Consider the following 24005-nt stretch of genomic DNA (forward strand, 5'->3'; position numbering starts at 1 on the left):
GTAAGATGGATTCAGATGCCATACTTGGACAGAAAGGCCTTTTTGGCCCTGTTTCTGGGCTAGCTGTGGGACTTGTGTTATGTTGCTCACTTGGGCCAGCTGTCCTGAGGATGGAGACAGGCCCTGCCACTTCCCAGCCACAGGGCATGGCGCACCTGCAGCCTTCTGAATCTTCTAAGGAAAGGCCAGGTGACACTTAGCCAGATAAATATATACCAGAGGTGTCTCTTAAAGCAAAGGGATTTTTTCTACCAAAGATGAGTCCTTTTTTCTACTTACACGATATCTCCAGCAGCATCTCCCCACATATAAGTAAAATGAACTTGCCTGCAGTTAAATGTGTACATGTCTTTAAAAGAGAAAGATGTCTGTCAGTTACATTGCTATGACCTCAGGTTCTGGAATATCAAGGAAACATTCTTTCAAGAGAGACCACTTTGGCTTGAAGCTTACAATCAGCTTATTGTCAAAGGGAAATGGACAGCCCAAGTGACAAGAAAGCACTTTTCCCTATGAACTGACTTGGAAGTTACTTCTCCAAGTGTCCTGAGGGTGTGTCCTTCCTCAACCCACACTTGCCACTGCTGCTGTCATCCATGTCAGCTGAAGATGGACAACACTTTATTTCCAGCCTGAGGTAGAGGGATGAATTTTTTTCTAGCTTTTGCTCTTCAGTTGGAATATCAAATCAATCTCTTATAAGGACCAGGGAAAAGAAGCTGGGCTTGGGAAGAAAGTGATTGCTCTCCCATGTGGTCATGATGGGGGGCAACTGATGAGTTCCTTCTAACTTTGCTTAGCTGGTGAGAAGGAAAGGACTGGCTTGGGTGAAACGGTGTCTCTTTATTTTTAACTGAAAATGTTGAACTCTGACCAGGTGAAACTTTATTGTGGGTGACAGCTTAGTAATTTCCACCTTTTTGAAATAAAAACTCAAGGGTTTTGGCTTCAGTTAAGAGGCCTGAGTGGAAAACAGAATGATTTGTCAGTACTCCACATTTGATTAAGGAAAAGTGACATGATACACCCCAGGCTGAAGTGCCTGTCGTGTGGACACTTGCAGTGAGCATATGCTTGGCTGCCAGAGGTGGAGGAGCAGAGTGAGGTCAGAAGGGAAAGGTGTGTCTCATCCAGCTTCCAATACTATTACTCGGTAAGAGAAGATCAGACTTTGACAGGACTTAGCCTCTTGTCCATCCTGCCTCCCAAATTGAAGTCTCATTGTGCTTCTGAGGATTAGGATCACCAACTATCTTGGTTTGCTGGGATTGTCCTGGTTTTAGCACTGAATGTTTCCCATCCTAGAAAATCCTTAGTCCTGGGAAAACCGGAATGGTTGGTCATCCTGACTGATTTTTTTTTTTTTTCTTAGAGATGGGGATCTCACTATGTTGCCCAGGCTGGTCTTGAATTCCTGGGCTCAAGTAATCCTCCTGCCTTGGCGTAGAAAGTTGCTGGGGTTATAGGTGTGCACCTCCATTCCTGGCCATCACCCTGGCTGATTTTTTTGGTTTTTGAGTTGGTGTCTCACTCTGTCACTCAGACTGGAGTGCAGTGGCACGCTCCCGGCCACCACAGCCTCGCCCTGCTGGGTTCTGGCGATCCTTCCGCCTCGGTCTTCTACAGGTGTGCGTTACCACGCCTGGCTAATTTTTGATTTATTGTAGAGATGAGGTCTCGCCAAGTTGTCAAGGTGGGTCTCAAACCCGTGGGCTCGGACAATCCATTCGCCTCGGCCTCCCAAAGTGCTGGGATTACAGGCTGAGCCACTGAGCCTGGCCTGGCTGATTTTTAAGGCACATGACTAACACATATGACAACTGAAAAACTAGCTCAGATGTCCTTTCTCTATTTCTCAGAAAAGTATACAGAATTTCCAAGGATCTTTAAGTTGCAATAATAACAACTGCTGCCATCAACTGTGTACTACTGTGTGCCAGGTCCATGATCTCGTTTAAGACTTATGGCAACAGAGGGACTAGGATATTTTAAATCCAGTTTTATGGAGAAAGAGGCCAGAACTGAGGGCTATGACAAGTTGTGTTTCCCAAAATCAAACAACTAATGTGGCTGCTGCATTTGAATTTCTGTGTGCCTGAGTCTAGTATCTGTGCTCTTTCTACGAAATGAAGAACTTGTTGAGTTTGATGGTAAATGAACAGCTTCTCTGATTTAGCAGAGCCTTGTGGCCATCAGTTTCACCCACTGTTTGTAAACTTATTCCTGTTCATGGTGGCATAAGGCTCCCTGGAGGAGCATGCAGAAAAGCTGGCCAGGAATCTACAAGAGCCACTTCTAGTCTGATACCTATATCAGCCCCTGAATAATATTTCTGTTCTTAATTGAACTGCTGAGTGCTTGGCATATAGAAGATGCTCAGTGAAGTGTAGCTGTGGAGGTTATTTTAATTATGACATAAGCAAGAATTTTGAACTGAAATATCTTAGCCAATGTATATCAATTCAAACATTTAAATATAAACATCACCAAAGATTCTGGGTATTAAGAAAATACTAGCCGGGCTCCGTGGCTCAACCTGTAATCCCAGCACTTTGGGAGGCTGAGGTGAGTGGATTGCCTGAGACCGCGGGTTGGAGACCCGCCTGGGCAACTTGGCGAGACCTCATCTCTACAGTAAATCAAAAATTAGCCGGGCGTGGTAGCACACGCCTGTAGTTCCAGCTATTTGGAAGGCTGAGGCGGAAGGATCACCGGAGCCCAGCAGGTCGAGGCTGCGGTGGCCGGGAGCAGACACTGCACTCTAGTCTGGGTGACAGAGTGAGACTCCAACTCCAAAAAAAAAAAAAGGAAAGAAAAAAGAAAATACTACACACACACACACACACACACACACACACACACAAGATGGGACTCCCCCCCAAAACCTGGAATTTATTTAAAATTGTATATTTATTCTTACATGTTTAAACTTCAGTCACCTACAAAGTACTCTCCGTTTGATGTGATTCACTATCAAGACGCTTTTCCCAAGGCTCACCAATACTGATGGCTTATAGTTCTTCCGCCGCTTTTTTGTTTCACCTCTTCTACATCGGCAAAATGATTCCCTTTGTGGACTTTTTTCATCCAAGGAAAAATGGTCGCTCAGGGCGAAGTTAGGTGAATAGGGCGGGTGGGGCACAGGGGTCAAAAACTGCTGAACACTCAGTGCTGTGTGGGCAGATACGCTCATACTCCCATCATGAAACGCGTGAACACATTGGAAGAATCTCCAAGATAAATTCACTGAAAACTGAATGCAGCCTCTCACAACAATGCCAGCTGGCACACTGATGCTGATGGGTTCCTAGTGGGGAAACTTGTACTACAAGGAGTCCAACCTCTAAAAGATAATACCGTTTTTTTTAGGGAGGGGTATCCCCTTGTGTGTGTGTGTATTTTTAAATTTTATTTTGAGTTGGAGTCTCACTGTTATCCAGGCTGAAGTGCGATGGCATGATCATGGCTCACTGCAGCCTTGACCTCCTGGGCCCAGGCGATTCTTCTGCATCAGCCTCCCAAGTAGCTGGGACCACAGGGGTGTGCAACCATGCCTGGGTAATTTATTTATTTTTTGTCGAGATGAGGTTGCACTATGTTGCACAGGCTGGTCTCGAACTCCTGGGCTCAAGCAGTGCTCCTGCTTCCCTGTTCCAAAGTGCTAGGAGTGAGCCACCCTGCCTAACCAAATACATTTTTCCTCGAGTTCAAAATTAGGCAAACACAGGAAAAATCGACTTATTCTCCACGAAGGAAAAGCTATCCTCTTGGTTATTTGATTTAGAAATTATTTGAAATTTAGGCGAATTTCTGATTAAATAGGATGGGTGGCCTTAGAAGAAGAAAGAGAGGGGGAGATCTCTCTCCATGCGCACATGCGAGGAAGACAGGCTTCCTTGCTGTCATGAAAGATGTTGTGCACATCATCGTGAGATGGAAGCAAAGATTGCTATTCTAGGGCTGCAAGGCGTCAATGGTTCACTTCAGGGGAAAATCTAATTCGTGTGTTCAGCCCCCGAGAAATCCCTCTACTAATGTCGGATGACTGAAGCTCTTAGTCGGGCGCCGGAGGCTTGGCCTGTGGACAGCGAAGAGGTGGAGCGGGGGGATGCAGAAAGAGCACGGGCTGCCCTCTGCTGGCGTCTCATCATTTGACGCCCGAGAGCTGTGCCTCCCTGGAGAGGAAAACGCGGTGAAGGCCACCTACTTATAGCCAGACTTAAGGAGGACTCACGTGTGACGGAAGACACGTGTGAATCCTTTTGCTCCAACTCACTGAGATTTCCCACATCCCCAGCAGGTTTCTGGAGACGATCGGGCTGCTGGGCACAGGGGGGAGAGCTCTGCAGGGTTGGCCCTAGCTCCGGGAGCACCACGCGGTGGGGGAGAGGAGTCCTGTAGGAAGTGGGCTCTTCAGGGCCAGCTTCGGATTTGCACAGAGGTCTTCATCCACTCGGGCTGCCGTCACTGAATGCCCAGCCTGCATGGCTTAAACGAGGGCAGTTACTCTTACAGTCTGGACGCTGGCGTCTGAGACCAGGTGTCACAGGAGGGTCCAGGTCCCCGGGGGACCCTCTCACTGGTCTGCAGTGTGCACGCGGCCTCTTTTCTACCTGCACGTGGAGAGGGAGAGCTCCCTCTTTCTTAGGAAGCCACCAGTCCTAGTGAGTCGGGGTCTCATGCCTGTGGTCTCACTTAACCATGTCTACTTCCTGAAAGCTCTGTCTCCAGATACAGTCATGTTAGGGGTGAGGGCCTGACAGATGCTTCTTGGGGACTGCAGCTCCACCCACAGCAATGGGCCCTCACTCACATCATAATGGACATATTGAAATATGCCCACACCATACAGTATATCCACATATATATAAACTTTGCTGTACTGTATGTAAAAGGATCTTTATAATTTTGCTTTTGAGCGTGCTTGATGACTAGTAATTAATTCAATTTATGACTGGCTTCTCCTCAGCAACCATTCACACTTGGGAAATTTTGCAAAGCAAAATAACTTATGAATTGTTTTCAAGTGTAGTAAAGTATTTGTGAACCCTGAATCTGACAATTAATAAAATGGATATAAAATGTTAAATTTTTGTGTCTAATTGAGCATTGATTTATGTTTTAGTGCCAACACTTATTTCCGCATCTCAAACACTTATGTAGGCCCTCGAAAACCTTGCTAGACCCTGGATTTTGTCTGTAATGCCTTATGGGTGAAAAGGCACAGCTCGCCTTCATACTTTGACAGAGGCCTCCCTAGCCCCATTCCCGGCCCTCCGTGTCTCACTGACACTTGGGGCTGCATATGTTCCAAACATCCCCTTCCCTTCTGGCCTGCCTCCTATTTTTTTTCCCATCGGTTACGCAGGTATCACCACCTGGCAAGTGGGAGACTTTGAAGCTACTGTGGTCCCCACGTCAGTGTTCTCCAGAGTCACTGGTGTCAAGTTTCAGAATGGTATCAGGATGACCGCTTAAGAATCACCTGGAAACCCTGTTAATGATACTCATTTTTGTGCCTCATCCTTGGTAACCTGTGCTGTTGGTCTAGGATAAGGCTTGGAAAGAAAATTTTTTTTAACAAGCTAATTGCTGTCATGTTTGGGACAGTGTGGACATGTGCAGTACTTGTGGGATAAAAAAGAGATGTGGATCTTAAGAACAAGAGGAATAAAACCCATATTATCATACCACGAAATCTCATTGGCTTTATCGCTAAAAACCAAGAGGTACAGGGCTTCCTAGCTGTTTCCAAGATGCTCCCAGGGCGTTGCCTTCAGAATGGTTAGAACTGTTCTGCTTTGGCCTCCGGGCTGTGTGTCCCAGGTGCTAAGCTTTGGTGCCTATTACTGCAACAACTGTTGCAGGAAGAAGTGCTGGTATCTCTTCTTTGCTTCGTCTCAAGTATGAGGCAGGCTAGTTCTTTAATTCTTCACAGCACACCAGAAATCAGGTGCAAACTCTTCACGAGGCTTGCCGAAAGAGAAGCCCAAGACAGAAGGACCACTGCACTGTGTGGATGCAGACTCCTTCTGGGCCCTTCCGCCTGCTCTGAGCCCACCCTTTGCTCCAGGCATCCCACAGCTGAAGTTCAGAAAGAGAAAGTCTTTTTCTTCAGTTCATTTTCAAAGCCCGGGGCCTGGACCCTCATTTCCTAATTCAGAATGATTGACAGTGAAATACCCATTCCTTTTAGGAAAATCAACTCAATGTTGTACTTTTTGGCTGCCCTAGGTCGATCATACAGTAGTTTAACATCAAGACATATTCTGAAGTCTGGTTTATTCATTTAAGTGATACTGCAGGACGACTTCAATAGCCTAGTCCAGGTTTTAGTCTGCCCACTCAGTCCATTCCTTGGAGCCCACTTCATGGGGTCACTTTGTCACATGGACCTTGGGCAGTAAACGAATCACCTGTCCTTCAATAGACACAATAGCCTCATGAGGTAGTTTCTCATCTGAATCCACAGAGGGCAGAGAGGTGAGGCCTCCAGGAAGTGGAATGTGAGGTTTGAACTGAGGTCTTTTGGTTCCAGATTTGTGGATTTAACTAATATGAAGCACTGAGAAACCCTGAGGAAATAGACTGGACATCGAGTTTGAGTGACAGGATTTAGAAGAATAATGCCGTTAATAGAGATGAGGCAAAAAGTCAGGGGAGACGGTCTGACTGAGTTCTCACAGCAGTTTTGGCTGTGAGTTCTGAGCCCCTGGACAGCGCCGGACCCATCTCCTCCTTATCACTCTGTCTAGCTTCATGGTTATTGTCGGAAGAATCTTTGTTTCTAAGTTAACCATTACTCTTCGCTCTCCAGGGACCTTGTGCCAGTCCCGGTGGTGGTGAAGCAGCCTGTCCGGGGAGCCACCAGCAGGACTACTATCGTGGCAGTTGTCCAGACTGGCGGGAACTGGAGCACCGGCCTCTTCAGTATCTGCAGAGACAGGAGAATCTGTGCGTCTTTCCTTCTCTTCTAAGTTTCTCCTTACCATGTTCATTCCCAAGACACCAGTGAGTGGAAAGGCTGCATCAGGCACAGGAACAGAAATTAAATCATTTCAGAGTAACTGGACTAATTTAGTGACTCAAATGCATTCCTTGTCTGGAAAAGTCTGGCTTTTCAGCATTGTGAATGCTTTCACGGAATAAGTGGTGCCTTCAAAGATTTTTTATTTTTTTATTTTTTATTTTTTGAGTTGGAGTCTCACTCTGTCGCCCAGACTGGAGTGCGGTGGCCGCTTCCGGCCACCGCAGCCTCGACCTGCTGGGCTTCCTTCCACCTCAGCCTTCCAGATAGCTGGGACTACAGGCACGCGCTACCATGCCCAACTAGTTTTTTATTTATTGTGGAGACAAAGTCTCGCCAAGTTGCCCAGGCGGGTCTCGGACCCGTGGGTTCAGGCAATCCACTCACCTCAGCCTCTCAAAGCGCGGGATTACAGGCTGAGCCACCGAGCTTGGCCAAAGATTTTTTAAATGGCAAAATCCATTTTTGGCAAAGGCACACAAAATGGGCTTTCTTATCCACTGCTGGCAAGAGTGCAAACTGGCATAACATTCCTGGTGGATGGTCTAGCAACACATCTAGAAAAAACCTTGAGTGTTACATAGCATTCCACCGAATAATTAGATTTCTAGGAGTTTAGTCTAAGGAAATAAATCATGTGCAAAGATTTAGCAGGAATGTTACATTTTGCAGCAGAAACCTGGAATAACCTAAATGTTCAACAAGAGGCATCACACAGTGAATTATTATATAGTCACGAAAAATCATATTATAGAACAATATTTGCTGAGATGAAAAGCTATTTGGGATACATTTTTAGGTTAAAGAAGCAGGTTGCAACACTATGCACAGTGGATACCTTTTTTTTGAGGGAGAAACATTTAAAAATATGTGAAAGGTTACAAATACAAATATTTATAGCAGATGTCTTCAGATGGCAGGCTAATGAATAATTTTTATTTCCCTTTTGCTTTTCTTTTTAAAATATTTCCATGAAGAGTATGTAGCACTCGTATAACAATAACAACAATCACAAAAAGAAACTCCCTCCGTTGGTTGAAATCTTTTCAGACTCTGGCTCAGTTCTAAAGAGGTGCAGATAACACAGTCCTCTAGCTACCTGACATCCCCTGAGTTTAGAGTTCAAAGCACATCGATTCTATTTTTACCTTAGGACATTCTGACCCATCTCTGGCACCACATGTCAGGATCTGCTTCCAGGACCAGATGCTCTCGCCCTAGGGAGCAACCGGATCTCAGAGTCTCCCCTGGAGGAAGGCGAGGGGAATGTGTATGGGTGAGGGTCTGTCTTTTAAGTTCAAAATCCGGCAGACTCTGGGCTCATATTTTTGTAGAATATAGCTCTCTCCATCTGCTGAAGGCTTCTGGAAAGATCTGAATTTGTCTTAAAGCCTCACACAGTGGGTCAACCAGAGATCTCTGAGCAAGTCCTCTTTCAGCCAAGAGTCTTCCCTGGGACCAGAGCTTGGCGAGTCTCCCTGTCATGGCTACCCACGTGAACTTCTTCCTGGCTCTATTCTTGTCATGACTTTGGTTATCACCCAGTACTAAGGTGCAGGGAGGGGAGGGTGGCCGTGCAGAAGTGTGGAGATCTGGCTCCAGATTGATAAGTAGACCGCGTTTCTTTCATAGCTCATGGTTGTGAGTTGGGAGACTGGCAGTGCTCTTCTAACTAGGGCAGAGTCTGGAATATATTGTAGTGGTAAAGAGAAACAGCTTCAGATTAGAGTTGCGTCCTGAATCCTAACTCTGCTTCCTACTGGCCGTGTAACCTTGAGCAAGTCCTCCTGGTCTTCATTCTTCCACCTCTAAAATAAAGGCAATAAAGGGGCCTACCTTAAGGGTGGTTGTCAAGATTAAAGCAGATCATGTGTAGGACCCACTCTTAACCTGGGTTTGGAACATAACTGGATGTGTTAGGGATTTGGGTTTGCAAGCTGTACTAGGTTGAATAGTGTCCTCTTAAAATGCATGTTCACTCGGAAGCTCTGAATGTGATCTTATTTGGGAATAAGGTCTTTGCCATGTAGTTAAAGTAGAATAAAATCAGTCCTAAGAAGAGGGAAATTTGGACACAGACACACAGGGGAGAAGGTCAAATGAAGGCAGAGGCAGAGACTGGCATGGTATATCCACAAGTCAGGAACACCAAGTGTTGCTGGCAGCCACCAGAAGCTAGAAGGCAGGCAGGGAGCAGATTCTCCCTAAAAGGCTCCAGAAAGAACCAACCCAGTCAGCACTTTGATTTTGCATTTCTAATTCCCTCTCTTTATTTTTGAGTTGGGATCTCACTCTGTCACCCAGGCTGGAGTGCAGTGGCACGATCATGGTTCACTGCGCAGCCTTGACCTCTTGGGCTCAGGGGATCCTCCCACCTCAGCTGCTTGAGTAGCTGGGACTACAGGCGTACGCCACCACATCTGGCTAATTTTTTTATTTTTTGTAGAGACAAGGTCTCGCTATATTGCCCAGCTGGTTTTGAACGCCTGGGCTCAAGCGATCCTTTCATCTAGGCCCACCAAAGTTTTAAGATTATAGGCATGAGTTACCACGCCTGGCCGGCACTTCTAATCTTGAGAATTCTCTGAGAGAATAATTTCTGTTGTGTTAAACTGCCCAGTTTGTGGCATGTTGTCATGGCAGCCCTGGGAAACAAATACACAGTAAACAATGAATTTCATTAGAAGACCATGGGGTAACTCACAGAATTAAAGAATTACCCAAACACCGATCACAGAAGGGACAAGATATGTTACTATCAGGCACTAACTGCAGTTTGGTCAACCACAAACTTTTTTTTTTTTTTGAGTTGGAGTCTCACTCGGTCGCCCAGACTGGAGTGCAGTGGCTGCTCCCGGCCACTACAGCCTCACCTGCTGGGCTCCGGTGATCCTTCCACCTCAGCCTTCCAAGTAGCTGGAATTACAGGCATGCGCTACCACGCCCGGCTGATTTTTTGATTTATTGTAGAGATGAGGTCTCGCTGCCAGGCGGGCTCAGGCAATTCACTCACCTGAACCTGCGGGCTCAGGCAATTCACTCACCTCAGCCTCCCAAAGGCGCGGGATTACAGGCTGAGCCACCGAGCCCGGCTCACAAACGTTTTTATCTTTGAGTCCTACTGTCTGAGAATTGATAATTTAGCAGAAGCAGCTCTATTTGTCAGCTTGGACTACATGCCTACTGCTTGGCCAGGCCAGGACACATTGAGTGGCAGTCCTAACAATGTTGCTCACAATAGAGGGATAATTTTTTTGAGTCGGAGTCTCACTCTGTTGCCAAGGCTGAAGTGTAGTGGCACACTGACGGCCACCGCAGCCTTGACCTGCTGGGCTCAGTTGATCCTTCCACCTCAGCCTTCCAAGTAGCTGGAACTACAGGCATGTGCCACCATGCCCTGCTAATTTTTTAATTTTTTGTAGAGATGAAGTCTCTCCAAATTGCCCAGGCTGGTCTCGAACCCATGGGCTCAGGCAATCTTCTCACCTCAGCCTCCCAAAGTGCTGCGATTATAGGAGTGAGCCATCATGCCTGGCCGGAGGAATAATTTTCTAAATATACTGTTGGGGTGCCATGGCTGGGAAAATTCCAACAAATATTATTGCCATGCACTTAGTGAAATCTTAATATACATATATATATATATGAATATATGAATAGGAGTCTCACTGTGTCGCCCAGGCTGGAGTGCAGTGGCACACTCATGGCCACCCCAGTGTCGACCTGCTGGGCTCCAGTGATCCTTCCACCTCAGCTTTCCAAGTAGCCAGAACTACAGGCACATGCTACCATGCCCTGCTAGTTGTTTTTTTAGAGATAAGGTCTCGCCAAGGTGCCCAGGCTGGTCTCGAACCCGTGGGCTCAGGCAATCCATTCGCCTTGGCCTCCCAAAGTGCTGGGATTAGAGGCTGAGCCACCAAGCCTGGCCTATTATATATTTTTATTACACTTCAGCACATTGAGAGCAAAGAGTACATCAGAAGGCTTAGATTGGATGCTGCAGAATAATTTCTAGCTATTCCCAAGAGCACCTAAAAGGCTAGTCAAACCCTGGCCCACTTTTCAGTCATTCTCCTGACCTCAAACATCGTTTCATGGCTCAGCTCTGACCTCAACCCTCTACCTGCCCCCCCACCCCTCCCCCAAGCCCTCATCAGTGCACCAACTGCACTGGGTTTCCTGAGGCTTCCCTGGTGGTCCATTTGAAAGCCCAGTGACATGGGAAAAAGAAGGACATGTGGAAAAATACGCGGTTCTTTACAGTTGGTCATGGATTATGAAGGATGGATTATGGATTATGAAGGAGAGGTCCTGGGTACAGAGTGGGAGATGGTCGTAGATGATTTACCCTGATTGTTGATCCCTGGATTAGCTTCCATGGCGTGAAGCTTCATATTGTCTTTGAGTTAATTGTCTCAGAAGAAAATTTAACACGACTTTGTATACTTATTATCTGCACCAGAGTTCTAAGGATGCAGCTGTAGTGTAAGTGTTGTGCATCTTAGGTTTCTTCCCCTCCTTGTTTAAAAATACTTTAACTGTGGATTGTTTCATCCTCAAACTTCCATTTCAAGTAACTCACTGTGCAAATAGTTGTGGCAGACTTGGGAACAAAAGGAGAGCTTCTTCCCACGGCAATGCCCCACCAGATTTCCATCCTGGGGCACCCTTCCCTCAAGTGCCGAGAATTATTGCTACAATTTGTCATCCATTAAGCAAAGGGTACATTAGGAAGAGCAGTAATTTCCATTTCTTCTTGACATTTTGCTTCTTCATTTTATCGTAATTATATTTTTAAAGTGCCTCCTTTTTCCCACCTCTGTGCTGTCATCTGAATTCACACTGCACTGGGATCAGCAAATGGGTGTCTCTGTGTCCTTTGAAGATGGGGCAACGGAGAGCTCACACGTGAAGGTGAAGCTGGGGTGAGCGTGGGGCCGTTCAAGGTATCCTAAGGAGAAGCCTGGGTAGGCCAGCTTTGGGGGTGACTGTGACGTTGCCCCAGAGAAGCTTGTGTGGAAGGTGTCATCTGCATTGGTTTGTAACTCGACCTGCCATGTCTAGGCACAAGGCAGGGGTCACAGACAGGTTAGTGAACAAGCCAGAGGCAATTTCTAGAGGAGATGGACAGTGAACACACTATATGGACAATAAACAAAATCACAGCTGTTGTGATAAGTGCCATGAAGGGTGTGATGAAAGGAAGTCCTGGAGGGTGGAGAAGAGGCTGGCCTCTCTGGGGAGCCGGCTGGACTGGCGAAGGAGCCGGCCGCCCAGACAATGTCCCCTGGAGGGCGCTGTGGGCACCAGGCCGTGAAGAGGTTGATGTGTGTCCATGCTGGGTAGAAGAACGTGAGGCGGAATTTTCCTTAGTTTTCTGGAAGAAGAAGGAGGCATGAAAAGACATCAGACTGGGGCTTGTGTTCCCACACTCTGTCCCAGGTAGACTGTAGGCTCCCGGAAAGCAGGGCCCACCACTGTCCCGTTTACCGCCTGAGGCCCCGCGGAGCCCTTGGCCCACAAGAGGCACCACACGTCTCCCGGATAACACGGAGGTGAAGGAATCTTAGCCTGTATTCTCACTTTCTTCTTTCTTGCACTTGATTGAAAGAATTGTCAAGCCTCGGTTAAAAGGGATATTGGGGGTCAGCCAGTCTGGTCCCTCATCTATTTGCCTGGCAATGACCGGACAGCTGCAGCTTTCTGTGCACTTCTGGAGAGGAAGGCTCATTTCTTTTGGAGCCAACTCAGTAACTACTCCTATTCTCGTTCAGATGTAGTCTGTATACTTATAAGGAAATGACCATTTTTTTAAATTATAAAATTATTATGTAATCATTGTAAAAAAGAAAAGTGCAAAAGACTGTAAAAGAAAAAACCCCACAATTCGAGTCATCACAGCCCTTGGAGATAACAATAGTTAATATTTTGGTATCTGTTCTTCCAGAGTTTTTGCGCGTGTGTGTGTGTGTGTGTGTGTGTGTGTGTGTGTGTGTGTGTGTATAATTTACACAAATGTGACTGGGTTGGGTGGCTCAGCCTGTAATCCCAGCACTTTGGGCGGCTGAGATGAGGGGATTGCCTGAGCCCGCGGGTTCGAGACCAGCTCAGGCAACTTGGCGAGACCACATCTCTACAGCAAATCTAAAGTTAGCTGGCCATGGTAGCATGTGCCTGTAGTTTTGGCTGCTTGGGAGGCTGAGGCAGAAGGATCACCGGAGCCCAGCAGGTCAATGCTGGAGTGGCCATGAGCGTGCCACTGCACTCCTGCCTGGGCAGCAGAGTGAGATGCCAACTCAAAAAAAAAAAAAATTTACACAAATGCTCAAACTATAAACACACACTGTTATGCATCTTTGTTTTGCTTTAATTTAATAATATATCTAGGTGATCGAACCACATCAGCACATCTAGAACTAATTTCTTAAATTGCTGCAAAGTTTCCATTGTATGACGGTAGCAAAGTTTATCCCAAAACCCCCATTGGTGGACCTTTGTGTCATTTCCAGACTTTTTGCTATTTAAACCAATGCTGTATGCAATATTATTCAAACCTTGCACTGATGTCATTTTGCATGTGTGTATATCTGTTGGATAATTGCTGAAGGGAAAACCTGCTGGTCAAATAGTATGTGCTATTTTAAATACTGATAGATGTTGCCAAATGACTTTCCATTTGCAAGTGTTCTAATTTACACTCCCACTGGCAGCGTAAGAGTGGCCCCATTTCTTTCATGAGCTTATCTTATTGTTAGGAAGTTCTGCCTTTCTTTGTAACTGACCTGAAACATGCTTCACTGCCAGCCCCACTCACCTCTCCTAGTCTGCTTTCTTGGGCTTCACTGTTTTTGTATGGGTGTCGTCTCTCTACCTTGACTCCCTGTGGTTAGAAGGAAGAAAAATGAACCATGTTCCATGCATGAGGGTGAAGCCCAACTCCGAGAAAAGGCCAGAACTGCTTAGGCTGCAGTGCTTACAGACCTTTAGGGGTAAGGAAGAGGCTGAATTCATGGCTCAATTATCTTTTGAACCCGAGCTCCTTTAAAAAAATTATTTTATTAATAACACTCGACTATATCTACCCTGTAAGGTATGAAACATTGCAGGAAAGGAAACCATGTCCTCTCTCTCTCTCTCTCTCTCTCTCTCCCTCTCTCTCTCTCTCTCTCTTTTTGAGTTGGAGTCTCACTCTGTCGCCCAGGCTGGAGTGCAGTGGCACGCTTACAGTCATCCCAGTGTCAACCTGCTGGGCTTTGGCGATCCTTCTGCCTCAGCCTTCCAAGTAGCCAGAACTACAGGCGCACACCACCACACCCAGCTAATTTTTGATTTATTGTAGAGACAAGGTCTCGTCAAGTTGCCCGGGATGGTCTTGAACCTGTGGGCGCAAGCAATCCACTCGCCTCAGCCTCCCAAAGTGCTGGGATTCAGGCTGAGCCACTTAGCCCAACCCTCTCTCTTTTTAAAGGAAAACTTGAAAGGTTTCCTTCCAGGTCTTTTTCTTTGTGTTTACATATACCACGCATTAGCAACATATACAATTGCTTTGTAACTCTTTAAACAAAGCACAAATGGTATTATGCTGTACATATCATTATGCAGTTTGGTTTTTTGTAAACTCAAGATGTGTCTTAGAGATTTAACCCTGTTGGTACCTAATTGAGCTTTCATATTCCATAGTGTGCTTACACCGTAAGAGTCTATTTGCACTTTATTAACACACATTTAGGTTGTTTTAGGTTTCAAGTTACAGATAATGCTGCAGTGACTACTCTTATACCCACCTCTGTGTGCATGTGTAAACATTACTCTAGGGTAGATACTGAGAAGTGGAATTACTGGGTCCCAAAGGATTTAAAATTTTAACAGATTCAGCAAAATTGCCTTCCAAAATGTCAGTGCCAACTTTGCTTCCATCTGTGTATGGAGTACCGATTTCTCTGTCTCCCCACAATGTGTGATAGCGAAAAACTTTTTAAAAATTGGCATTTTCATGGATAACAAGTGGTTTCTTATTGTCTTAATATGCATTTCTAATGACATTGAACAACAATTTTTGGCAATTTATATTTTCTTTTCAGTGAATTGCCTGCTCATGTCCTATGCATAAATTCTTCTTTTGTTTAATTTTTTATCTATTGATTTGTGGGAGTTCTTTATATATATATATATTTTTAGGTTCAGGGTGTACACGTGCATGTTTGTTACATGGACATATTGTGTAGTGGTGAGGATTGAGTCTCAGGTGGCCCATTCCCAAATAGTGAACAATGTATCTTAGGCAGTTTCTGAACCCTAACCCCCATCCCCATTGATGTCCCTTGTATCTATTACTTCCACCTTTGTGAACATTTAGCTCCCACATATGAGTGAGAACATGTGGTGCTTGGTTTTTTGTTCTGAGTCAGTTCACTTAGGATGATGATCTCCAGCTCTATTCATGTTGCTGCAAAGGACAAGACTTCATTCTTTTTATGGCTGCATAGTATTCCATGGTGTATATTTGCCACATTTTTATCATCCATTGATCATGGATGAGTCTTTGCAATTGTGAATTGTGCTGTGATGAACATGAGTGTGCACATGTCTTTTTTATATAATGACCTCTGTTCCTTAGGGTAGACAGGGAGTTCTTTATATATTATGAATACTTATCCTTGACCTGTGATATGTGTTGCACAGTTTTCTACTAGAAAGTCTTTAGAAAAAAGGTTCCTATCTCTTGGACCTGCTCTTGGGCATCCCTTCTTGGGATGTGCCCACCAGTGATTTCCTACAGTACAGAGAGGTCACACTTGATCAAAGACTCTGTCCTAAAGAAGCTACATAATTGAAGACTGTTCCATAGAAGTAAATATAAGGTGGTGATAGTGGACATATGGGCTAGCACACAAATCCACAACCATTGTGGTACAGTAGGTAAATACGTAAAACCTGAGAACATGTGGACATATACATAGTGCCTCAGAGGGGCCAGACTACTTGAGTTCAGTCTGGTTTCTGCCCCTTACTAATAATTGTATAAATTTGGGCAAATTATTTCAACCTCCTAGGACTCAGTTTCCTCATTAGTAAAATGGGGTTAATACAAGTACTTATAGGATTGCTGCAAAGATTAAATGAGTTAAGATGTGCAGAGTGTTTTAGCAGAGTTTGGCGCATAGTGGATGCTGTAGAAATGTTAGCTATTACATAATAGAAATTTGTCCTTCATGGTGTTTTTAATAAATCACATCTGATTTCTGTTTCAAAGTACAGTAATTGAATTTGAAATGTGTTTCCTTCAGCATCTGGTACCACCTCCTAATGAATACTTAGATAACAGGGCTATATGATAGACAAGATTAAAACTAAAAATAAAGGCATGTGTTTTGGAAAGAGGCATATGAGTGCTAGAAACACAGAGCAGGAGCTCCAGTGCAGGTAAACAGCAGCTTCTTCACAGCATACTCGTGAAGAATGGTGGGCATTCCTCTTTACTAGGTAGAGTGGTGCAGCCGAGGCAACTGTGTAAACACAATTTATGATTCACTTGGTTTGCCAGCTTCACCATTATGCAATTTTTGATTAAGTTTTTTACTTGCAGGGGTTCACACTATTTCATAATCCACATGTAACGTGAGAGCTGATTGGTTTTCATATGCCACTGATTTCAAATTCCCCTAATTCCAGGTTGCATGTGGTGTGACCATTCTGCCCTCTCTGTGAGTGAGCTGGACTATTTGCTGTCCTCCCAGTGATTCTCACCAGTTATCAGTGCTAGGTAGGGCCCACTGATTTCCTGGGGTTTCTTTTTTTCCCGTTTTTTAAAAAAAAATTTTATTTTATTGTAAAGATGTAGGATACTCATCAGGATTAGGTACATAGGTAGTCTGCATGCAGGTGAAGTTTGGGCCTCCAACTGGTCCTTACTTTCCCTAGTTTAGGACCATGTACCCTTAGTGATGTTATACGCCCCTGGCCCCGGGGTTGTTTTTTAAATGTGGGGTAAGAGATACCAGTTTTGCTTGAGGTTGAACTCAGAGTCTGCTTTGGTCCAAGTGAAGACCATAGCAGATTCTGTGATTATCTCGAGACTCCTGAATAGATGAAACAGGTATCCCGATCTTCGCAGACAGGCTGCTTCTTCCCTTAGCCCTGGTCCCTGTACCCTTTGCATACTTGTGCTACTTCAACCGCTGTACAAAGCTGAAGAAATCCAGAGCCTGGAGCATCCCTGGGAAGTTCTAAGATAAAACAGTATTTCTAGTTTCTGCCTCATTGTCACCGAATTTGGGAGTGAGACTTTGCAGTGCTCTCTACTGGGGAGTGAACGCTTGGCAGTCAGGCCACTGAGAGAAGGTCCTCCCAGTGTGCTGAGGTCATGGCACGTGAGCTTTTGTGTCTGGTGCACTAAAGGTTGTGGTGACAACCACTTCCCTCTCAATAGAATGGCTGTAGTAAAAACGACTGACAATAGCACATGTTGGCGAGAATGTGGAACAGTTGGAACTCTTGTATGTTGCTGGTGGGAGTGTAACATGGCACAAATACTTTGGAGAACTGTCTGTTATTGCTTTTAAAGTCAAACATATATCTACCCTATGACCTACACAGTTCCCTTCTAGGAATCCACTCAAGTAAAATAGAAACATATGTCCACATAAAGACTTATAGATGAGTATTCATAGCAGACTTATTCATGATAGTAAAAAATAAAATAATCAAACATCTATCAATGGGAGAGTGGGTAAACAACTTTGGGAATAATCATACAATGAAATATGACTCAATAATAAAAAAAAACACACCAGAGAGTCACAGGACACAAGGAGGAGTAAAAAACACGATGTTGAGCAAATGAAGCCAGATACAAAAGCAAACACGATTTCCTGTATATGGAACCCAAGAGAATGTAAACTCACCCATGAGAATAAAAGTCCCCGCAGTGGTCGCCTCTGCAGTGGGGAGTGGGAGATTGATAGGAGCTGGAATTGGGTGGAAGGAGCTCAGGACGAGGGTAGAGTTCTACAAGCTTGGTTCCCTGGGTGAACATGATCGCTGAAACTCATCCACCTGAACACCTAAAACTTGTGTATTTTCCTAAATTATGCCTCAATAAAATATTTACGAAACATATTTTTCAAAGATTATGGCTAGCTTGGTGCTTTTGCTGTTTCATACTTCTAATTACATGTGTTCATCAGGGTTGTCATCTTTTGCAATGCTAGATGACATAACATCTTAACTATATAGGAAAGGTTCATTATTAACCTGTGGTCCGTTAATAGTTTTCAGTGGATCCACGAACCCCGTGAAATTGAATGCACAATTTTGCAAGTCTATGTGCATGTATTTTTCTTTTCCCTTGTGGAATGAGTTCATAGCTATCATCATATTATCAAAAGAATCTGTGACCCAAAGCATATTTAGAATAGAACCTCTGTGTCAGAAGGTTCATGCAGAATGTGTAGGGCACATCAGTAGTTAAAGACGAATGAACTAATAAATGACAAATTGTTTCCAGTTGACATTCAAGGAACCAAGCTCCTAATTGTGTGCAGATTAAAACTGGCACATGTCAGTGGCTCCATGAAACTAACAAAAATTAGAGTAACCTTCTGCTCTGAGAAAAAGAAGTCCTGATAAGAATAGGAGGCAGAGTCAGTGTACCATAAAAGAACATTCAATCACATTTATAGAAATAGGTGTCTGTTATTCAAAAGTATTCAATATACTGTGTCTATTTTAAACATTGAACTTAGATAGATAATAGAAGCTACAGTTATGATTCAACTGTTAAAAATTATTTAACACTTTTCTCTTGATAAGAAGAAAAACAATGACCATAGTCAATGCTAACAGAATTGTATCAGGTTCAGCTTTGCCAGTGTTTAACAAAAGAAGGCAATTTTCATACACTGGGTTTGAGAACTGGTTATTCATTCTCAGTCCCTGATTACAAGGAGACAATGCAGCATTAAATTGACGGCATGGAGTTACAAAGCCTCTCTGAGATGTGAAGTTGCTCCCAGAACATCTGAGAACCTTGACTCTCTTTGGTGTGGTTATTGACAGGTTTCTGTGGTCTATTTTGTCCAACATGTCTTGAGTGTGCCATTGCCAGGCATTATGGAGAGTGTCTTTGTTGGCCATTGCTACCTGGGTCCACCTTTGCACTGAGAGTTGGCACAAGGGAGAGACACAAAATACAGGTAAGTGTTTTGGAAGATATACGTGGAAACTGAATCTATTGTCTATTGTTTCCAGTTGATGTTCAAGGAACTAAGCCCCTAACAATTTGCAGGTTAAAACTGGCAGATATCAGTGGCTCCATGAAGTTAACAAAAATTAGAGTAACCTACTGGATGCCTTCCAAATCTGTAATTTTTTTTAAAGGTGTGAGAAAAAAAACTGGTGGGAAACTTTGAGAAAGGAAAGAAAATAATTTTTACAAATTTCATTCTTTATCAGGAACTTTAAGTTAACTAAAATGCCATACTGTGAAAAATATTTCCAAGGAGAAATTATATTGCATATTTTTGGTCAATGGGCTTGCCCAGGCCCTTGGTCAAGTTGTGCTCCCTAAGCTGAGCTTTACAGAAGAGTATTAGGAGAATGTAGCCTTCATTACTTTTGCTCTCTTAACCAATGCACATTCCCTTGCCTCTGTCAAAATAACAGCACACTTCTGTCTGTCTCTTGTTACGTTAAGAGAAGGCAACAGGTGGAATTGCACCAACTTTGGAGAATACACTTGGGAGGTATATACCCTGGTGGCATACGCAGAATTCACTTGGGGGTTTTCTGGAAACCCTCCAAGGAGCCAGATGGCCCGTTTCCAGTCCAGCTGTGTCGGAGGTACACGAGTGGCTAGTAAGACATAGGTCGTACATATGAAGATGTGGATGATTAAAAAAGGGCATCTCTTCATAGATTCTATGGAGTGATCTGTATGATATATTTTTAAGTGAAAAAAGTGCAAGACACAGAAGTATGTAGCTATTTACATGAAAAAATTACCTATGTGTAGGCTTATGGAGACTTAGGATTCATCTGGAAGTGTCTACAAGAAATTGGTAGCAATGGTTGCTCCCAGGCAGGAACTAGAATGTTGGACCAGCCGTTGAGGGGATTTATTTCTTACTTCCCATCCCTTCTTACTGTGGGGATTTGGGGCCATATGAACTTATTACCTATTCCAAAGTGGTAAATAATTATAACCATCAGGTCCTAGGAGAAAAACCCAAGATGTTGATACAGAAATCAGTGGTTTCTAGGCTGAGTGCAGTAGCTCACACCTGTAATCCCAGCACTTTGTGAGGCCAAGGTGGGAGGATTGCTTGAGCCCAGAAGTTCGAGACCAGCTTGGACAACCATAGTGAGACCTCATTTCTATAAAAAAAAAAATTAGCCAGGTATGGGGGTGCGTGCCTGTAGTCCTAGCTGCTCAGGAGGCTGAAGTGGATCACCTGAGCTTTGGAGGTCGAGGCTGTGGTGAGCTGTGATTGTGCCATGCACTCCAGCCTGGCCAAAAGAGTGAGAACTCAACTCAAAAAAAAAAAAGAAAGAAAAAGAAAAAAGAAATCAGTGGTTTCAAGTATAGGGTCCATATCAGAAGTCTTAAGGACAGGGTTGTGAGTTGTAGGTACCAATTAGCAATTGTTCTGCTTGCACTTGTGACCCAGCGCCCCGGGGTGTTGACTTGAAGGTGTGGGTGGACCTTGGGGGTGCTGAGTGGGGGGCCAGCAGGTGTTATCCTGGTCCTGGGGGAATGGGAAGGAGCTGGTGTGGTTGTGGCTGAACAGGGCCCCTGGTCTCACCCTAGGGCACACTGTGTGAGGACTGGCTGGCGGTGCACTGCTGCTGGCCCTTGTCCGTCTGCCAGGTAGCCCGAGAACTCAAGATGAGGACCGCCCGGGTCTACGAAATCTGCACAGTCCCTTCCACTAAGGACACCTTGGCCTGACAGAGCAAGGAAACTTCTCCTTCTCACCCCCCACAGGCTCCTCTCAAGCCCCTCTTAGGAGAAAGATGGGTTTCCTTTTCACTGAAACCATATGAAAATAAACGACTTCCCCCTGTTGTCTCCACTGCTCTTCCTTACACATCCCCTGGCGAAGACTTCATGTGTCCAATTGCTGCCCCAGTCCAGCCATGAAACACAGAGCATGAGGTGGGTTTGGTACTCTCTCCACACCCTGCTCCCCCAGAATTTTGGAAGTATGCATTTTCCCCTCTAGATTTCTGAGCCATCCTTTCATGGGAGGTCTGGAAAGCTGGAAGAACTGTTATGTGGCTTTCTTTTTCTTTTTCTTTTTTTGAGTTGGGGTCTCACTCTGTTGCCCAGGCTGGAGTGCAGTGGCATGTTCACGGCCACCACAGCCTCGACCTGCTGGGCTCAAGTGATCCTTCCCCTTCAGCCTTCTAAGTTGCTGGTACTCCAGCCGCACACCACCACACCTGGCTAATTTTTTGATTTATTGTAGAGGTGAGGTCTCGTCAAATTGCCCAGGCTGGTCTCAAACCCCTGGGATCAGGCAATCCTCTTGTCTGCACCTCTCAAAGTGTTGGGATTATAGGTGTGAGCCATTGTGCCCAGCTATGTGGTTTTCTTATACCAGGCCCTTCCTCCCCAAATGTCAGCGAAGGGGCAGGAGATGGTTAATTTTAGTTAGCATCTGGATGGACATGAAATGCCACAGAAACATGGACTGGACCGTTGTCCTTCTTTTGTCCTGACCCTCCAGACCTGACTGCATAAATGAGAAAGTCTGGTCTAACACCTGCAAATCCTCCACAGGTCCCAGACTGAAGCCTCAGGCAAGCACCTGTTATGGGGGGAATAACTCCACCATCCCCTGCCCCTCCATCAAAAGATTTATTGACATCTTAACCCCAGTACCTTGAATATGACCTTACTTGGAAATAGGGTTTTTGCATATGTAATCAAGTTCAGATGAGGTCATTAGTGTGGGCCCCAATCCAATTTGATGGGTGTTCTTACAAGAAGAGGAGACAGAAAGAAAACACACAGAGGGGAAACAACCATGGCACAGAGGCAGAGACTGGAGTGACGCTTCCACAAGCCAAGAAATGCCTGGGGCTACTAGAGGCTGGGAGAGGCAGGGAGGATCCTCCCCCAGAGGTTTTGGAAGGAGTACAGCCCTGCTGACATCTCTCTACACCCCAACCCCACCTTTTTTTAGTCAGTCTCACTCTGTCACCCAGGCTGGACTGCAGGGGCACGATCATGACTTACCAAAGCCTCGACCTCCAGGGCTCAGGCGATCCTTCCAGCTCAGTCTCCTGAGTAGCTGGGACACTAGGTGCATGCCGCCACACCCAGCTAATTTTTTTTTTATTTTTGTAGATAAGAGGTCTAGCTATGTTGCCCAAGCTGGTCTCAAACTCCTGGGCCCAGGTGATTGTCTCGCCTCAACCCTCCAAAATGCTGGGATTACATGTGTAATCTACCATGCCCAGCTCTTGCCAACATCTTGATTTTGGACTTCTAGCCCCCAGAAAGGTGACAGAATAAGTTTCTATTGTTTTAAGCTGCTCAGTGTGTGGTCATTTATTATAGCAGCCCTAGGAAATGAATAGAGCAGCCGTTTGTAGATGTTTTTGTTAGGGTGGCGGCAAAGAAACACACTGGAGAGCTTGAGTGCTGGAGCCCAAAGCACCTCCTCTGTTTACTAATTACTCAGCCATAGGTAAATTGGCTAGTGTCTCTCTGTTTCGGTTTCATCGTCTACTAAGAGGGATGGTGATGGTCCTGACCTTATAGGGCTGTGAGTAGTGTAAGTCCAAATACGTAGCACAGTGCCTGGCAAGAGGGAAGGATTAAGTAAACAGGTGCTGTTACTGTTTTATGGCCACTTTATATTTGTAGCATATTATACTAGTTTTCCATTTACAGTTGGGATATAAAATTTTAAAGTAAATTTTGGATGAAAATGGATATTAGAGTTGAAGTCACCGCCCACCCCAAAAAGAAAATGAGTCAATTAAAGGAGAATACTAAATAAATAAGAACTTAGGTGGTAGGTGGAGATGGCAACCATCACAAAGATGGCCAGGCACTGTTCAAAGCAGTGGATGTATTTTTTTTTTAATGCAGGTTTTATTGAGAGGACAGAAAACCTGCCACAGTGGGAGGGGACCCTAAAGGGATGCCCAACACTAGACATATTTTAAGACGCTCATACTTAACATTCAGGAAGCTGCTATTCGATCTCTATATTCTAGGAAAGGGATCTGAGACACAGAGGGGTTAAGGATCTTGCCCAAGGCCACACACCTGGTCACACAGGCAGACAGGATCTTGAGGCTGTGCGCCCTGCCTTTGCACCAAGCAGGCAGAGAAGGTTTCTAAGCAAAGGGACCTTCTTGGGCCCACGTGGCTGCACAAACCCGAGTGAGCTCCACAGTGGGTGAGCTTGGCCTGCTCGATGTCGTGAGGCAGGGTTACCTGTCCCTTCCCCAGCCCGCCCCCACTGAAACTCAGCAGTTCCCACCTGACAAGGGGATTCCCACCCTCCTAGCCCTGCCTTCTGGATGTTCAGAGCAGCTGTCAAGAGCTAAACCCTTTTGGGGAAAACAAAATACTCCATGTTGACATTTAATCTATGGCAAAGTACTGCCCTCTTGAAACCAGCTACTGAAAAAATGCAGGCCTGAGGGACAACTCTATTGAATGAAAACAAACCTGTTTTTATTGTTTCATGCTAAAACACGTCTTAGGCTTCACACGCTTTACAGCTGGGAACAGTGTACGTTTTTGGCAAAGGAGCCTCGAGTCATTCCTGCACGTTCACGGTGACCACCCTGTGTGAGGAGCAGATGGCGTTTTGTTCACAGGTGTTCGGAGCCGCTCTCCTACTGTCTGATGGCAAAGGTGCGAGGGGACCACACCAGCAAGGGGAACCCCTTCTCCCTCCTGCTTCTCAGATCTGTCTGGGCAGTAAAGAGCAAATCCAGCACTTCATCAGAGCCA

At 45.1% G+C, this 24005-nt stretch overlaps 1 protein-coding gene across 1 annotated transcript; it reads left to right on the forward strand.

The window, feature by feature from the left end:
• The first annotated feature begins 512 nt into the window (after positions 1-512).
• On the forward strand, positions 513-21095 carry PLAC8L1 (PLAC8 like 1). Its single transcript, XM_008050391.1, is given in 4 exon segments — positions 513-637; positions 6818-6954; positions 19085-19221; positions 20835-21095. Coding segments are annotated over 4 exon segments (540 nt in total). The 3' UTR covers positions 20976-21095.
• The last annotated feature ends 2910 nt before the right edge of the window (positions 21096-24005 follow it).

Source organism: Carlito syrichta, unplaced genomic scaffold, assembly GCF_000164805.1.
Source record: "Carlito syrichta isolate Samal-C Ts95f unplaced genomic scaffold, Tarsius_syrichta-2.0.1 Scaffold59884, whole genome shotgun sequence".
In the NCBI taxonomy this organism is placed as follows: domain Eukaryota; kingdom Metazoa; phylum Chordata; class Mammalia; order Primates; family Tarsiidae; genus Carlito; species Carlito syrichta.